The sequence below is a fragment of the Phaenicophaeus curvirostris genome, chromosome 7 (genome assembly GCF_032191515.1).
Source record: "Phaenicophaeus curvirostris isolate KB17595 chromosome 7, BPBGC_Pcur_1.0, whole genome shotgun sequence".
In the NCBI taxonomy this organism is placed as follows: Eukaryota; Metazoa; Chordata; class Aves; order Cuculiformes; family Cuculidae; genus Phaenicophaeus; species Phaenicophaeus curvirostris.
In genome coordinates, this window is record NC_091398.1 from 19836544 (window position 1) to 19853945 (window position 17402).

Here is a 17402-nt window from a genome sequence, read left to right on the forward strand (position 1 = left end):
TCAAATAAGAAATACTAATCACATCTGCAGGTCTCATATCGGGACTACTCTGGCTTGTTTAGATTGGAGCTCAATTACATGATGAGATACAGCAAAAGAAACTGCTTCCAACAAAACTGCCATTAGGGTCTCCAGAATTCAGGGTATACGATAAAATCATGGGTCATAGATATTTCAGAGGTTATCAGGTAGCTGAACTGGGTAACAGAATATGGTGTGGTGCAAGCTTTTCTTTGAGGCATCAACTATTCATGCTGCCATCTGGAAGGGAAGCCTACAGCTGTGTAACATCTCTGTATGGCTGCAGCTGGATATAGCGATGGACCAAAACTTTCCCTGGTGGCTCTGCAAGAATTTAGTTTATGCAAAGCCTACTTATGTAAGGCTGCAGACCTATTAACAGTTTTGTTTACATTAAAGAGCTGTGATAATATGTAAAGACCTTCACATTTTTTATGATGGTATTCATTACTAACGTATGAAAAATGTATTTTTCACAGACTCCTACTCATCTCACACTCCTGCCTTTGTTCTCTCTCCTGCCATATGCTGTCACCACGTGACTCACTGCCAGGGACTATATGCACAGCCTTTGCACTAGCCAAATTGTAACAGGCTGTGATAATGATTGAGCCCTGCGCGCTTCCACTTACAGCAAAATTAGGAACTTGAACAGACCACTTAGTAAATAACTTTCATATATGGGAATTTGGTGCCAAAATATCAGAGCAGCCCCTAAAACTAATTGGTACAGTTGTGACTATGCAGTTGCATGAAGACATTATTTAGAAATATTTGCACACAATGCTTTTATGCAGCCACTTTAAAAACAGAAAATAAAAGGGAATTATTTTTTTAACCCTATGCTAACATTGTATAGAGAACTGATCCTGACACACAGCCCAAGAGAAGATTTGAATTAATGCACACGTACCACTGGGCAGTTATATAAAGCATCCACATAGAAAATCATTTCTGTTATAACAGTTTTCATGTGAATGTTGGAGAGGTTACCACTTCCAAACAAACACCTTGTCATTGCATCTATAATCTTGCTGGAACACTGACTGCTTCCCTGCTCTCTCTCTCTCTCTTTTTATTCTTTCTTGTAGGCTTACAATTTCATGAGCATGTGAAGCATTTCCCTTAGCATTCTGCCAACGCTCTATCAAATTCCACATTTGACAATCTACTGAATATGTTAAAACATAAGCTTTGTTCTTGGTCATCTGGGAAAAGTAAATTGAAATACAGGGAAATCAGAAGTAAAATTATTGTGTTTATTGCTAGAGTAGCTAATATGGTGAATGAATGTGATTATTACTGGTATCTTGTGTGGGCTTTTCAAGGCTTCATCTAGTGAATTGTAATGTCATCTTTGCAAACAGCACACTTTCAACTGCCCAGAGCTGTATTTAAGTGCTTGAAAATTGAAATAAGTGAATATTCATTTGCCTGGCAACGTTGAAAATTGCAATATTTTGGTCTCTTGCTGTCAACAGAAAGATCTTTACAATATAGTTTTATTAAATGCATTTAGAGTTGATATAATAGCGAATCATGTTTTCACAATCACTCCAATTACTTAAAAGGCTGGCACAGCACCTAAATCTTATTGAAAATTCAGTAAAGAAAAAGAATCTACATTTTATCACATCAAAGTAACCAGGGAAGAAGACATATGAAAAGGTGACTTTCAGAGGAGTATTTAAGCACATCCTATAGGAACTCTGCAACACAAAATATCTTCCAAGAAAATAAGCTAGCAGTCTAGAGGATTTGGAGTCATTACATGAAAAACATGTAATGGAGGGGACATTTCAGCGTGTAAGCATCACTAACTCCATCCGTGTGCCTTTCGAATATTACTTCCTGCACTAGGAGGAGCTCCTGCAACTCTTTGACACAACAGAAACCTAGAGACAGCTAAGGCAGCATAGTGGAAATGAAGTATGAGAAAGACTTCAGAAAAAGACATATTTGTCACCCAATATCAAGAACGACTGCATGAATTTGCACAACTTAATTTGCTTGTATCTTCAGTGTTCAGTATGGCTTCCTCAGTACAAAGGAGATGAGGAAGCACCTTCCACCTTTCAGGATGTATGCTTTTGATGAAGAAGGTACACATTTATGGTTTCTAAGAGTCATAAAGATTAAGTTGTACAAAAATAAAGATAGCATGGTTTTTAAGGTGAGATGTTGCTTTAATTGAGGAAAAAAATATGAGAATGAGTAATGGAAGTCTGCACCGTAATAAACATGAAGAATTGAAGTCTGTACCATAAAAAAACATGGATAAGAAGACTTCATTAACACTACTCAAACAGCCTCCGTACTTGAAATTCTCTGCTTTTGAGCACTTAATTTTTCAGACTTTATTTCAAGCAGATTTTTTTTTTTGAGTAGTTCCTTGAGGATGTGGGTGTTCTCTTAGCAAACTGCAATATGGATATTCCACTAGGGAAAACAACATAAAACTTCAGCTTGGGCTAGGACTTTTTAACTACCAACTATCTGAATAAACAGAATAATTGCTATTAATCAAAGGTATCTATTATTTCTGCAGATCATTCCTATGCTGTCTTAGGCATAGTATCCACAGCTCGCAAAGGAGTTTAAGACATTTACTGATTGTAGAAAAGAGCATCCAGCACCACACTCCATGGCAGAGTGAACATTCATGTCCTTGATGGGTCTGCCCTCTCCTCTTATCCATATTCATTCCTGTGTCTCTACAACTCATTTCTGCAATGCCCTCTTCTTTAAAATGACCATATATATCTCATGTCTCCAGATAAGAATGGGCTATTTCTTTACTAATTTCCTACTTGGGTACCAATAGAGATCGTAAAAGCACAGGGGAGAGAACTACAGTTTTCAGTTAATGTCTAGCTTTATAATAATCAAAATGTTGCTCTAGCAACTGGAGTGAGTGATTATGAGAAAACCCACATCATAAAGCACAAATACAGGAATGCCCAAGCGGCCCAGGACCAAAGATGAGCAATGTGGGAATTCTGCACACAAAACGCATACATCCTATGTTTACAAGCTTGCACATTGCAATGAGCCTCTAGTCAGCCAGTTTCAACTGAGATTTTTCAAGGCTTACCTATATAGTTTATTTTGTAGGGGGTTGCAAATGGCACTCCTTATGCCAAAACAACTCTCAGTCTGAAGGACAGGATTGCTAGGGTATCTTTGGGAAAAAGGTATCTAATACGTGCTATGTATTCTCCCCCAATCTCAATGTCAGAGAGGTTTGATTCATTTCAATTTAAAAATCAGCCAGAAGCACACTCTCAGCATGGCAAATTCAGCGTAAACAGTGAAAAAGTGGCCAAATTATAAGAACAGGATCTTGCAGTGGGAAGCACCAAGCAACCCTGCCGCCAGCTCTGCTGGTAATGTATGGAAACAGAACCACTACCTATTCTGCCCGCATGCTGGAACCCAACCTCCCCTGTGTTCTAAGTAATCTTCTGTATCTTTTCCAAAAATGTATTTGAAATTACTATTGATTTTGTCATTTTGGCTTTAGGTTTATATTAATCCCACAGGTTCAGCTATATCCAACTCTACCCCACAAGAATTTTTGAAAACCAGAGCTAGAGAGACTAGTGTACAGATATTAGACTGACTAGTTAAAAAGACCAAAGCTGTGTTATTTTCCCTTATGTAAGACAGCTTTAAATTGACTTTGTTTCCATTCCGCAAAATATAACCGAGGATAGTAGCGTAGTCTGTTTCAGTATTTCACACTCAATTTAACTACTATATTGCATTAAATGATGTGCAATAATGTAACCCTAAATGGAAATGAACTTGAGTCTGGTAATCACAAATCTCTTTTCTGCCTTCTCCAAATGGAATATTTTTTTTAGATTTTAATGAACTAGGAAAACCAAACATCTCCATATGGTGAGAAAATTTCAAGGCATGTATTAAAAGAAAAATCTTATATTAGTCATCAAAAACTAATAGATGTGACGGGAGAAAAAAATAAGCTATGAAGAAGAAACTCAAATAATTAGCAAATATGGAAAATCATCTACTATAGTGCTTGTAACAGACTCAGCACAGGCTAAAAGCGAAAAACATACATCTCCTATTTCAGGCGTGGAATATATTGAATTTCATTTGAAGGGAATTATTTATAATTATAAACTTCCCTGGAAAATTAAAGCAGACACCCCCTAAAATAAATGCACCATTAGAACTACTGAAGGCATTATGTTATCTTCTTCTGTCTAAGAATGTAATGTTTTCCTACCATATGGAAGATTTAGAGGAACTTTTCCTGAATCTCATAAAGTCCTTCACTCATTCTTTTCTGGACATAAAGAGGAGCCTGCTGGTCTCTCCAAGCTGCATTTGCTGCCAGTCCCACAGACATCATTCTGGCAATCTAATGACATAAAATAGTTTAAAGGTGTCCTGCAAACACCTCACTTTTCCTAGATAAATGCCCTTTCCTGATGCAGTGGCCATTTTGAGAGTCATATATAAAATAAAAAAAATATATAAAATCTTCAAACACAGAACTGTTTTAGGGTAACCTGTTATTTTGTATTTCGAATAGCTGGCAACAATTCTGGGACTTGGGCCCTGATCACTTAAAACTGACAGCAGAGCATGAAGATCAACATGTTGCATAATCACTGTAACACCTGTATAGTTTAAAATGGAAGGAATGAAGCTTGCTCGCAGTAAACAAAATACTCGTGTATTTATGTCTGCCACATTCACCTTTCACTTAACATAATTAAAGAAAAGCATGGCCATATGGCAGCAACACAGAACTGGGATTCATGAACGTTCTGTGCTTTGTAGGTTCTTCTGCCACATTTGTCAGGGGACTGTCTGAGCTCCTCCACGATGACACAAGGTGACAAGCATCTGTCACATATTTACTCTCTCAGAGTCTCTCCACAGAAATGTGTACAGAGTGGGAGGGAGAAGGGTGGCTGGTTTTTATATATATATGTATCTCAGAAAAGAAGTTAATATGGTTTGCAAAAGACCTTACTCCTGTAAAAGTCACTGAACAGTTTGAGCCTGCCTCAGCCAAGTTCTGACTTCTCCCAGGTGAACACTATTTTGTGCAGAAAGAGTCCAATTGTGCTAGAAAAGCCCAGCTATTGGCAGCAGTATTAATCACTAAACAATGCTCAGTTTCTAAACTACTTTGTTCCTGAAAGTGTATACCACCTTTAGTAGAGCATCACTGCCCATTACTGGTAGGATACCACCTCCTAGGAAAGATGGATGGTTTTACCTAGTTACATCTATTTGTTACCTCTCTCTGCTTCAGAAAATACAACAACATCTTTTAGTCTGGATTCTACAACTGATGCTCTGATTGAGAGGTCAAGCAAGACCTCTGATCTGGCTTAACTCCAAGTGTAGCATTGAAATGCCAACATCTCAGAAAAGCACTGAAACTTAACTCATAACTGCTTGCTAAATGCTTACAGAATGAAAGGTACTATCTAAGTATCTAAGAATTATTTAGTGCTTGGAAAATTGCTTATTTTCATACAGGATAAGGCTGCGTCAGGAAGTGGTAAAATATTAGTGAATAAGACTCTAGAAAAAGGAACTGCATACTGTTACATGTATACATTTAATAAAGGTTGAATGTAACAACTAAGAAACGTCAGTACCCTTGAGGAAGCAGGACAGACAGACTGGGAGAAGTGGAAGTACTTATTTTCACATTAAGGAAACATGCCAAAATATTCATTGGTTTTAACTGCTGTCAAGAGATGTTTTCTGTGTAACAAAAATACCTTTAACCTTTTAAAGACATCAAACAAATGCATCCAATTAAACACCTATGTCCAGAGAGAAGACAACTAAGTATCTGTTTATTACTGTAACTTTTCTACTCCTGCGATAAAAAAATCTAGAAATTATCAATCATTACAGCAATGCCTGATAGTATTTCTTCCTACTATTATAATTACTTTGAACACAGCATAGAAATATTCATGAGTTCCTTCATATGGATCCTCATTTGGCGAGACTGTAAGCACAGAACCGTTTTACAAAGGGGACCTGGAACATAGAGCTGCGCTCTGAACACAGGAGAAAATTCACCCTGAGCAAAGGTCCAGAACAAGGTCTGTGTACCAGTTAAGACTCAACTGAGCCTTCAAATATGATTTCATTATGAATTTTATGATCCATTGGCTATGCACTAGCCTTGTCGCAGTACTGCTTTTCTTCTCCACCCTCAACACCCTTCTGACAAAAATAGGACAACTGGATTGTAATACAAACTTTGGCAGGAGTACACGTTCTAACAATGCTGATCCTGAACAAGTTTCTTTCTCCCTTTATATGATACGTCTAAAGCAGAATGTGTATACTGTATTCACATGCATCAACCACATGCTTTACATCTGCATCTGCTCCTTTTCAATTAAATGCTGTACTTCTGCATTCTTCATTACCACCACCACCCCTCATCAAAAAACAAAGGGAAAACTAAGTGGGATTTACCTTATTACAATTTTTAGAAACTTGGCAGAGAGCACTGCTTGACATACTGTCCTTATCTGGCATTCCTAAAAAAAAAAGGATACAGAAAATAAATATATACTATACATTCTTTTAAGTAACAGTGAAGATATTATCGATAGAATACAGAATTGGAGTGATCAGTACTTTAATAACACATGCATTAATCTATGATTTTTAAGAGCAAAACAGATTTATTCAGACAAAAGTTTTCTCTCACAAAAAAGGCAAAAAGCTAACTTGTGTAAGTAGTATAAGCAGCTTACTAAACAAAGTACTTTCTCACAACTTAATATTTGAAGTACATATACAGGAATTATTTGTATTTTTTCATTTAATATTATTCATGTTTTACTACCAGGAAGTCAAATGAGACACTGACTTTGCACCAGGTATTTCTATGCTATGCTACTGTTTCACAAATAGATCATATTGAAAACATAACATATAGGACAACTAGAACGCATTGAACACATAACATAAGGGACAAAAATTGCAGATGCAATTGCTAGTCATCAGATATTGTCCCGGTTGGCATCTAAGCAACTCTGGGAACTAAGTAAAAGTACCTTCATTTACAGAAGTTATGAGTTCCAAAGGCTGCCCTTGGATTCATGTCTACAGCACTATTCCACAGTCTGACAGGTCCTCATGAGGCAGAGGCATACTCAAATTTATTTAGCCTTGTCACTAAGGTCAGACAGCAGCATGGTTACCGCAGGCTGTCCGTCCAAGCACTAACCTAGGTTCCAAGCAAGTTGTGTAGCCCATCCTAACTGAAAAAATAAGCCAGCTGGTTTTATTTATTTCAGTAGCAGAACTCATGGCTGTGTTCACGGAATCCATGTAATACCTATATCCATTTAAATGTTCCATGACATCATGCAGGATGCTCTAGTCAACAGCCCTGGCTCAGGGTGCAGATTTCTGTACAGCTCTGTGTACGCTTTCATGCAGTTGGGAATGCAGTTAGGTAAGTTCCATATCATTCCCTATTACATGCAGTATTAATAAAATCATAATACTGCATTGAATTTAACATTACATTTCCAACACCCAAAACCAAAGGATGTTCACCTTCCCCTTTCTTCTCTTTTCTCTTTTTTCGTAATATCTGATGTCTATTTTGTCATACTCACTGTCATTGTTGGAGCTAGTTTCCATAACACCATAAGGAGGAGTGAGAAGTCCAGACATATACTGTCGATATTTCTGAAAGACAGCAGTGGCATATTCAGTCATCCATTCAATGGATGAAGTGTTATTTATATTTGCGTGTCTGCTGCCTCGTGTTTCATGTGTGTACACAGGCAACCTGAGGCAGACAGGCATGTCTTTACTCTTAACACTACAAGGCCTGCTTTCTTGACTCAGCACGCTGCCTTTATCAACAGCTGTGCTGAAACAGTTCCCTCTTCCATCTTCCCCAAGGCACGACTTTGAGGATTCTAATAAACCAATTCTGTACTTCGTTGTGTGATTTCCCATGAAGACTGTTTTAAAACTTGCTTGTCTGACACAAAGGTCTGACACAAAAAAAAACCAACCCAAGACTGTGTCTGTAACTCTTTTTTATTCAACAAATTAAGAAAATCAACTATGACCACTTTCAAAACAGTTCCCTTCTGAGGTGACATAAGATGCTGCCAATGTTCAAACCAATTCCTCAGATCATTTTCTGAAAGGCTGTTGAGGATGCCTGTCGTTTTTGCTTTCATACCTGATGCTGACAAAAAAATGGGCTCCTTTGAGCACTGACTTGATCTTTGGGAAGAGGGAGTCAGGTCTGGCAAGCAGGGTGGGTGCTCAAGCACAGCAATGTTGTTATGGGCTAAAAACTGCTTCACAGACAAAGCACTGGGGCAGGCGCACACTGACATTTTCTGACTGAGGGTAAGAAAATGTCTGTATTTGGACACATGTCCACTCACACTGAGTGAAGCAATCGAATTGAGCCTTGTCTTACTGTGAGAGGCTACAACATGTTTTACAACCGTTTCTTTGTCTCTACTGTGCCACTCTTGGTTCCCAAGCGATAGGTTTAATCTTGGGTTTTTTGTGTCAGACATTGTACATGATTTTGCTGAACTCAAGCTAGAAAGCTACTTTATTGTAGGGATGGAGACAAGGCTATTAACTAAGGATTTGTGAGAATCATGTACCACTACAGATTCAAAATACACAAAATCTGGAGTGAAAACTCCAAACGTTCAATTCCAAGACAATAAGTTTGGTTTTCAGAAACTACAAGTTTATGAAACACACAAACCCAGCACTTAATGCTATGCATACGCGCACAAAAGCCCTGTATTACCTGATGAAATTTTGTAACTGTAAAAATAATGTTCCCTGTAACACTGTAAACTCTGTAATTGTAACTGATGTCAGTAACAGGTATTTTTCTTGAGTGCATGCTGGGGACATGATCAATAAGGTTCAAAGCTCTGTCTAGGGCTTAAAAAATTCACAGAAGCTAAAAAACAACACCAAAGGAAAAAAGAGCCCTTTTATCAAATACGAATCATTCAATGAGGAAGTGAGACATTTTTGTTTTCAATCATACTGCATCACTGTCATGCTGAAGAGTAAACAATTATAATTCTTTTCTGGAACTGTCAGAAAACAAGATTGTACAACAGGGATTCTGATGATTAGTGTAAATAAACTGTGGCATGCAGTCCTTAGGGTGTGCAGTCAGCTGAAATCCATGTAGGTTTCAATGAAGCACAAAAAATAATCGAGACAGAAAATTTCCCTCATAGTACAATTTTAATTTAAAAGTTTCAGCCTTTGCTCTATGGAGCCTTTTGGAAGTATTTGCTTTTAAAATGTTGTCTCCTGGATTTTAACAGATGCTTGATACTATCCTTTGAACATTTCTTTTTCTTGGAAATCAATATGAAAGCACTGTGGATTCTAGCACTAAAGACTGAATGTCTTGCATTCTAAATAATAACAAAAGCTACAAAGATTACATTAATCTTAATAATCCAATCCTATTTTTAGACAAGCTATTACATCCTGAAGCTTAGTAATGTATTATTTAAATCTCACCCATAATCCAGCTGAAAACTCATAGAAGCAAAACTATGATATATGCCTGGTTAGCCACACAAAATAAATGCTACTTCATTTGAGGATAAAGCTCTCAAATTTTATTTCCCAAACCATTCACTTTCCCATACTCTGAATTCAGTTCTATGCCTGGAAGTTAGTGAAAGGAAGAACATCAGAAATAAATATTTTCCCAGTTCAACTAAGCAACCACACGCAGAAAAAAGGGAAACACTTATTTCTGTTGTTCAAATGAAAAAATGAAAGCTGCCCATAAGGCATTGAAATGATATTTTATTCGAACATTAGATAAGTGTCTTGTTCTATATCCTACTGATTTTGGTTTTGAAATGTGATTTAGAAATGGAAAATTGAAATTTTTCATTTGGGATATGATAAAGTCAAGTTTTATAGGGCTTTTCCTTTTGTTCTTCTTCATCGTTCAGATTATATTCATTTTTTTATTCTGTTTTCCCAAAACAGTATTTTCCCAGAAAAACATCATTAGTCCACATTTAATCCACCTTGATAAGAAAGTTGAATTGTAGGAAGGCAGTTGTTTTCTGTTCACATGACTGTTCGCAGTCATCATACACTGCATGGCAGTTTCTCTTTGATTAACTCTCTAACACTTTTCCTGAATGTTCTTCTCATTAATATGACATATAACACTTTAAAGGAGTTGTATGTAACACCTAACTTCATTTAGCCCCACCTCAAGCTCATGATGCCAAAGCCCAGTTAGTAGTGTTGCCTGTGGATGAGTTCAGGCGGTGTTACCAGAAAAGGCAGTAATGCAAGACATGCCTTCAGGAAGCTCAGTTTTTCAAACTCCTTCAGAGGACCTCTCCATAAACGAAACTTAACTTCCATATCTAGGTATCTGGAGGGAAAGCTGATATGACTGCCTACACATGGCCTCCCATGAAGACACCTCAGCAGGGTGCAGGCTGACACAGGAGGCATAATTTATACCTTAAATCGTGTCACCTCATCAGCCAAATGAAATTTCAAGGGACGCTTTATTTGTCAAGAAGTCAGGGAAACACTGTTTGCTCCGAAATCTAAGTGTACAAAGATGTAACTGCATAAAGATTCACAGTATCAGATGGAGTAATGAAGTTCTAGGCATGATATGTCTCAAAGTTGAGATAATGAGGAAAACACAATACTAACTGTGAGACCTATCCTGTTACCACAATGTCTGTAAATGGAAAGAAAATGCAATAAGCTAAATTGTGCTGCTAGATGGCATTTAAAATCACCCTGAAGATCAACAGACTAAACATTTAAAAAAGGCTTTTGAAAATATATTCCAGTGGTGGTCTGAACTCTGGAAAGGCTTTCCTTATGAAAGACAGCAACAGCTCTGAGATCATCATAAGGTTGTTTATTACCAGAAGTCTTCAAATTCTGCAAATCCAACATGACAGCAGGTTTTAAAACTACACCCAGTGACCTATTCACTCTGTCTTCAGATTTCCACCAATTTATAAACTCTATCACGCAACAGCTCAAAGATCAGACACTTCCTGTATCTAACCTGACAGCATGAGTAATAAAGACTGTATTTTTTCTTCCATTTACTGATCGCCTCATATCCATGCAGCGGTGAAAATTAACACGACCTTTTCAGCCATAGCTATAGCCTAAAGCACAGAAGTGTGCTGACAAGGAACAGCTGGGGATGGGAGAAAAGGAGGAAAGAGAATCACACACTTGCCTTAGTGTGGAGGTGTTATGCCTGGATTTTCATACCAACAGTTAATAAGGCTTTTCAGTCAGACTTTTCAGTGTGTTCCTTCACATGCTCTTGTTTAGACTTTATTTATGGTTAAGTGCAGTTAGTTTCAGAGGTTATCATTACTACAGTAGATTTTCCTCTACTCTGTGAATTTGGTTTATTTTTATATGCCAGTGTTTAGAACAGCAATTACTATAATTCTGATGCAAGCTATCTTAAAACTGCTTGCAATTTTTTCTAGTGTACATACGTCTTCGTAGTTAGTTCCTTCTCTTCTGCTGCAAGTACTGAAAAGTTAATACCTGTTTAAAGGCAAAGAAGGAGCGAAAAGGAAAAAAAAAAGTTCTATACAATACAAACACTCCAAAACAAGCCAGGCAGATGTGAAGAAAATAGATGACCCTTGTTGTCTTCCATGTGTATCATGTAGCAAAACTACAGCACTTGAACAGGAAAGTCTCAGGACTGATGAAGGGAAGACCTCCTGGGTATGCAGCCTTGAAGGCAGGTTCCACACCAGATAATGCCCCAAGTGCAGCAGTTCTCCAGTCAGCAAAACTATCTGGTGGGCTGTGTAATAAGGACCCAGGTAGTGATGGTCTGTAGCACTAAGGAGTTAAGTCAGTTAAGTCAGATGCTCCCTCATCCCAGACACTAAGGAATGGCCAGATCCTAAGAAGTGAATGCCTTGTAACACCGGAGGTTTTGTAGCCCACAACAGGTGCTTGGTTGAATATATTCTCTCACTTTCTCCTTCTGTTTCACCTCCACTCATAATCTCAAACCACAGCGTCACTTTTGACCGGGTGTACTTCTGCTGCCTCCTGTTCTTACCACCACTAGTAGTAGAGAAGGTGATGAGGCAGACCCTGCATTACTTGCAGAATAGGGAGTAACACAAAAGGATTCATTTAAGTTGTAGAAATCCACGGCCAAACATCAAGGTGTCCTTCCCACATGCACTTCTCAAAACCGCGCATAACTACTGTAGTAGATACTGTTATTTTGGCTGTTATTTTAACTGAGTTCTGCAAACCTTCTATACTAGCTGCCATATCACTACAATGGTTTCTCTTAGAGAATATATGCTGTAGCTTGACAATGTCAGCCAGCTTCTCTATTTTCTTTTGACAATAAATAATTGATTGCTGATGCTCTCAGTACAGCTCTGTTCTTCCTCTAAGGTAGCTCTGCCAGCCATACCATTTTGGCAATGAAACACCTCTCTTGTAAGCATTACTCACAAGACTGCGTCACTCCCATGGTGCACTGCTGCTTCTTTTCTCCAGAACAATTAGGAGAAATGTGAAAGAGCCCTTGATCTCTGGACTCTCTTTTCACACACCAAACTAGAGCAGAGATTGCTGTGTCATAGTCTACATCTTTGCCTTTAGATCTGATGCTCCAAACGTTGCTCTTCACTGAACTAACTGACAGCTAAAACCTCAGGTCATCTGCCTGCTAGCTGTTAGGTTTTTTTACAATAAAAAGTGCCTTACAAAATGTTCTTATAGAATTTCATTTAAAAATGCCCCCGATAATCATATTCACAGTTGTTTTTTACCCAAATCTTGTTACAAAGAGGAAACCAAACAACACACTTGCTATTGTCAGGAAGGCCAAGGCCAAGGTGCAGCTGAAGCTGAACTTAACAAGGGACATAAAGAATAATAAGAAGGGCTTCTACAAGCTTCACCTGAGGACCCTGAACATACCTAAGTCTATGGGACTTGCAGACACACATCCTAGAGCCTTGAAAGAACTGGCTGATGTAGCCACCAAGCCACTCTCCGTGATATCTGAAAAGTCACAGCAGTCAGGAAAAGTCCCCAGTAACTAGAAAAAGGGTAACATTGCACCCATTTTTAAAAAGGGTAGAAAGGATGACCCTGGGAACTACTGACCTGTCAGCTTCACCTCTGTGCCAGGGAAGATCATGGAACAGGTCCTCCTAGAAGCTCTGCTAAAGCACATGGAAGACAGGGAGGTGATTCGAGACAGCAGCATGGCTTCAACAAGGGCAAGTCCTGCCTGACCAACCTAGCAGCCTTCTATGATGGAGTGACCACATCAGTGGACACAGGAATTGCTATGGAAATCATCTATCTGGGCAGAGTCCTCCACAACATTCTTCTCTCTAAATTGAAGAGAGATGGTTTTGGTAAGTGGACTGTTCAGTGGATGAGGAATTGGTTGGATAGTCACCTCCAGAAGGTAGTGGCTCAATGTCCTGATGGAAAGTGGTGACAAGTGGTGTCCTGGGTGTTTAATATCTTCATCAATGACACAGTGGGATTATGTGCACCCTCAGCAAGTCTGAAGATGACACCAAGCTGAATGGTGCAGTTGACACACCCAAGGATGGGATGGAATCCACAGGGACCTGTGTGAACCTCATAAAGTTCAACAAGGCCAAGTGCAGCATCCTGTACCAGGGTTAGGGCAATCCCTGGCATCAACGCAAGCAGGGGGATGAAGGAATTGAGAGCAGCCCTGTGGATCGGGATAATTGCAGGTACTGATGGATGAAAAGCTCAACATGAGCCAGCAATGTGCACTTGCAACCCAGAAAGCCAACTGTATCCTGGGCAGCATCAAAAGAAGCATGGAAAACAGGTCAAGGGAGGTGATTCTGCCCCTCTATTCCGCTCTCATGAGACCCCCCACCTTGAGTACTGCATGCAGCTGTGGAGTCCTCAGTACAAGAAACACATGGACCTGTTGGAGTGGGTCCAGAGGAGGGTCATAAAAATAATCAGAGGGATGGAACACATCTCCTGTGAAGACAGGCCAAGAGACTTGGGGTTCAGTGTAGAGAAGAGGAGGCTGCAGGAAGACCTTATTGAGGCCTTTCAGGACTTACAGGGGGCCTACAAGAATGGTGGGAATTGACTTTTTAGCAGGGCCTGTTGTAATAGGACAAAGGATAATGGCTTTAAACTAAAAGAGGGTAGATTTGGACTAGATATAAGGAAGAAATTTTCTACAAGGGTGGTGAAACATTGGAACAAGTTGCCCAGAGAAGTGGTAGAAGCCCCATTCCTGGAAACATCCAACGTCAGGTTGGACATGGCTGTGAGCAACCTCATCTAGTTAAAAATGTCCCCACTCAATGCAAGGGGGTTGGACTAGATGACCTTTAAATAAGGTCCCTTCCAACCCAAATCGGTCTATGATTCTACTGCCCGATAATATGTGCCAAGACCCACAGAAGACAATGGCATAATTCTGATTTCAGATACCACCTTCTTAGTATGTTTATAAATTAGTAAGTGTATTTCTTCTAAGCAAACTCAATCAGAAAATTTCCATCAATTTCAGGTCAATGTAACTTATCTGAATATCTCAAAAAGGACCTGACTCATGGCTGTTTAACACTGGATAGTAAATCACTGCTTGAAGCTGGTGCTTCACTCTAGAACTACCCAATTACCCTACATATTACCAAATACTTGCCTTTGTCATTCACAGAATGTATATATAACCACTGTCACTCACAGCATAAGTAAGAGAACAGAACTGAGCTATTTCTAAAGGAAATGATAATTCAGGAAAAAATAATGTTATAATAGCAAAACCATAATTTTATGTATTGCAGAAAATAGAAAATAAACCAAGTGAAGATCTTACCACAGCTTACTGAACAGAGACTGGTTTTTATGCATCAGCCTATCAAGTCATTAAAATGAGATAGACAAGGCCTGAAATAGTAGCAGTGAAGTACCATCTAGTCCTATTTAGATAAAATAAATATAGGAAATGCCTGTACTGAAATTGCTGAATTCTGATCCCAGAATGCGTACAGTTTATGTAACAGCAGATGAATCTGCATTTTTTCCATTTATTTACCTATTTTCTGTCTTCTGAATGTTTCTGCATAGCTCTAATGAACTATGCTTTAGATTTTATTTGATCTCCTTGGTTTGGAGGCATATATTTTTCTATAACATTCCCACTTAAATAAATTTGTTGTGCTTGAAAAGCTCTGTGTGCAGAATTTCCTTGATCACAGAATCCCCTTGAGTTTTAGTCAAAAAGAAAAACGTACCCAGCTCCCTGAAACCATGCCAAACAGCAGACTTGGCTACCAGATAGAAAACCAAAGATAAGACTGCACTGCAAAAAATCAAATCCAAGGAAATTAGAGTATGAGCAGTGATTAAACAAATTACACAGCCTATTCAGCTCCATCTAATTTAAATACAGAAACGACATCATGCAACCCTTCAATTCTGTCTCCTAGATGAATCCAGTCAGGAAATGCAGTTGGGTGGAGACAGGACTTGGTTGGGAGGGGTGGGAAAGACTGCATATACTTAAAACAGGACAAAGAAAATATATGAAGAAGAACAAACAGCTCACTTGATTTACGTGTTTTCTTTTACTACACTTGTGTAACCACACAATAGGTAATGTATTCATAGGAAAAAACTATAACAGTATGATGGCCTTTAATGTGAAGCTTGAGTTTACAGAAGTGGCTGAAAAAGCACATTATACAATTCATATTTACTTTTTCACAGTGATATCTGTGTTGAATTTGTTCTCTGTAAAATCAGATGATGATGACTGTCAGCAGCAGTGGTTCAAACTCAATAAAAGATCAGAAAATCAAGCTGTGCTCTTCTTTCCTCCCCTTTCATTATCACTTCCAGAAGAGGCAGCAAATCATACCTTAGCTGAAATTTTCTGAATGATGCAAGTGGCAGAACAGAACTACACTCCTCTTCAAACTGTTCTGCGACACCAACAATTGTAAACCTGCATGTTTATAAGCAAAACCAGTAGATATGTCTCAAAACCAAAGAGAACTACTAAGAAAAGGGTACCAGTTTAACCTAATTTTTCTTACCACTACAGCCAACCTTTACACCTACACTGACAGCACTTAGATCAAGCTAAGGGTGGCATCATCTAATGAGCCATGCACAGGGGAAACCTGTTCCAAGAACAATTTCCTGAAGTTCTGGGCACAGAATACTTCCTTTTACCCTCAGGCAGTCACACCTCCTATTTTCAGATACACTATTTGAATAAGAGGAGAATCAAAGATGTGCTCTTTTGGGTGAGCCCAATCTGGTTGTGCTATGCTAGAAGACCGTGTTTGAGGAAGATCAGAGATACATTATAAGTGATTAACAAATAAAGGATGAAGCTGGCTTTGTTCAGCTCCTTGCCTGGACAGCTATGGGCTGTCTCCTACACTATTTCCTCCACATGGCATGACTCCTTGCAGAGTTTCAGCAGAGACAGAAGGTCACACCAGGAAGACAATTACGTTCATAAAGTGTATTGACAGAATGGTAAATTCTGTAATTACAGCAACATATGTGTCTTATTTCTGATCACATATCTCAGCCTGCACAGCAAGCAAAAAGCCAGAGTTGTGTTCTAGAAAAGTCAGAAGTCAGACAGAACCTTTAAACTAAATTATTGTTACACCCTGAAATTGCCACCTTGCAAATATAGAAGGCCTAATACAAATGACCAACATATCTTTGCTGAAATTGCCACCTTGCAAATATAGAAGGCCTAATACACATGACCAACATATCTTTGCATGAATGTTGTGAAAAAGGCTTCATCTGAAAAATGTATGTGGAACTAGACACACACTACTGAGACAGAGAAAAGCTGCAAACTGCCCAGTGCAGGCTGTGCTGACAGTGGGTTGAAGTCATGCTCCTCCGTAGTGAAATTCTGTAAGGTCACCACAAGGTCTGTGCAGTACTTAAGTCCTAAAAATAGGTTTTTAAGTGTGACTTTAATGACACGTTGGCCTTATGTTCACACTGTGTGCAGCATTGGCTTTATCCATTGCTTAAAAACAGCTGCTTTTCTTCCCTCCCCTTCTGTTTTTTGTATAAGGAGATTTGAAGCAAAAGGATGAACTGATCTCTAACTCTGCTTTTCATATTTACAACCTCTAAGCATAGAAGTATGTTAGTCTAGAATCTTGTTTTCATCTGGAAGGAAACTCTGGCTTAAATATTAATTCCTTTACAATCAATATAAATCTGTTAATGAGTTCAGTGGGGTCAGTCAAACACCATGCTTTTGCTTCCTATAGAAACAA

At 38.7% G+C, this 17402-nt stretch overlaps 1 protein-coding gene across 2 annotated transcripts in view; it reads right to left on the minus strand.

The window, feature by feature from the left end:
- RAPGEF4 (Rap guanine nucleotide exchange factor 4) overlaps window positions 1-17402 on the minus strand; it is a 153728-nt gene that overhangs the window by 71376 nt on the left and 64950 nt on the right. For both annotated transcript variants that reach the window (XM_069861115.1, XM_069861114.1), the window contains exons 5-6: window positions 7668-7740; window positions 6511-6575 (exon numbers count right to left, since the gene is read on the minus strand). In XM_069861115.1, the coding sequence (XP_069717216.1) occupies window positions 6511-6575; window positions 7668-7740 (138 nt within the window). The remainder of the gene's footprint in view (window positions 1-6510; window positions 6576-7667; window positions 7741-17402) is intronic.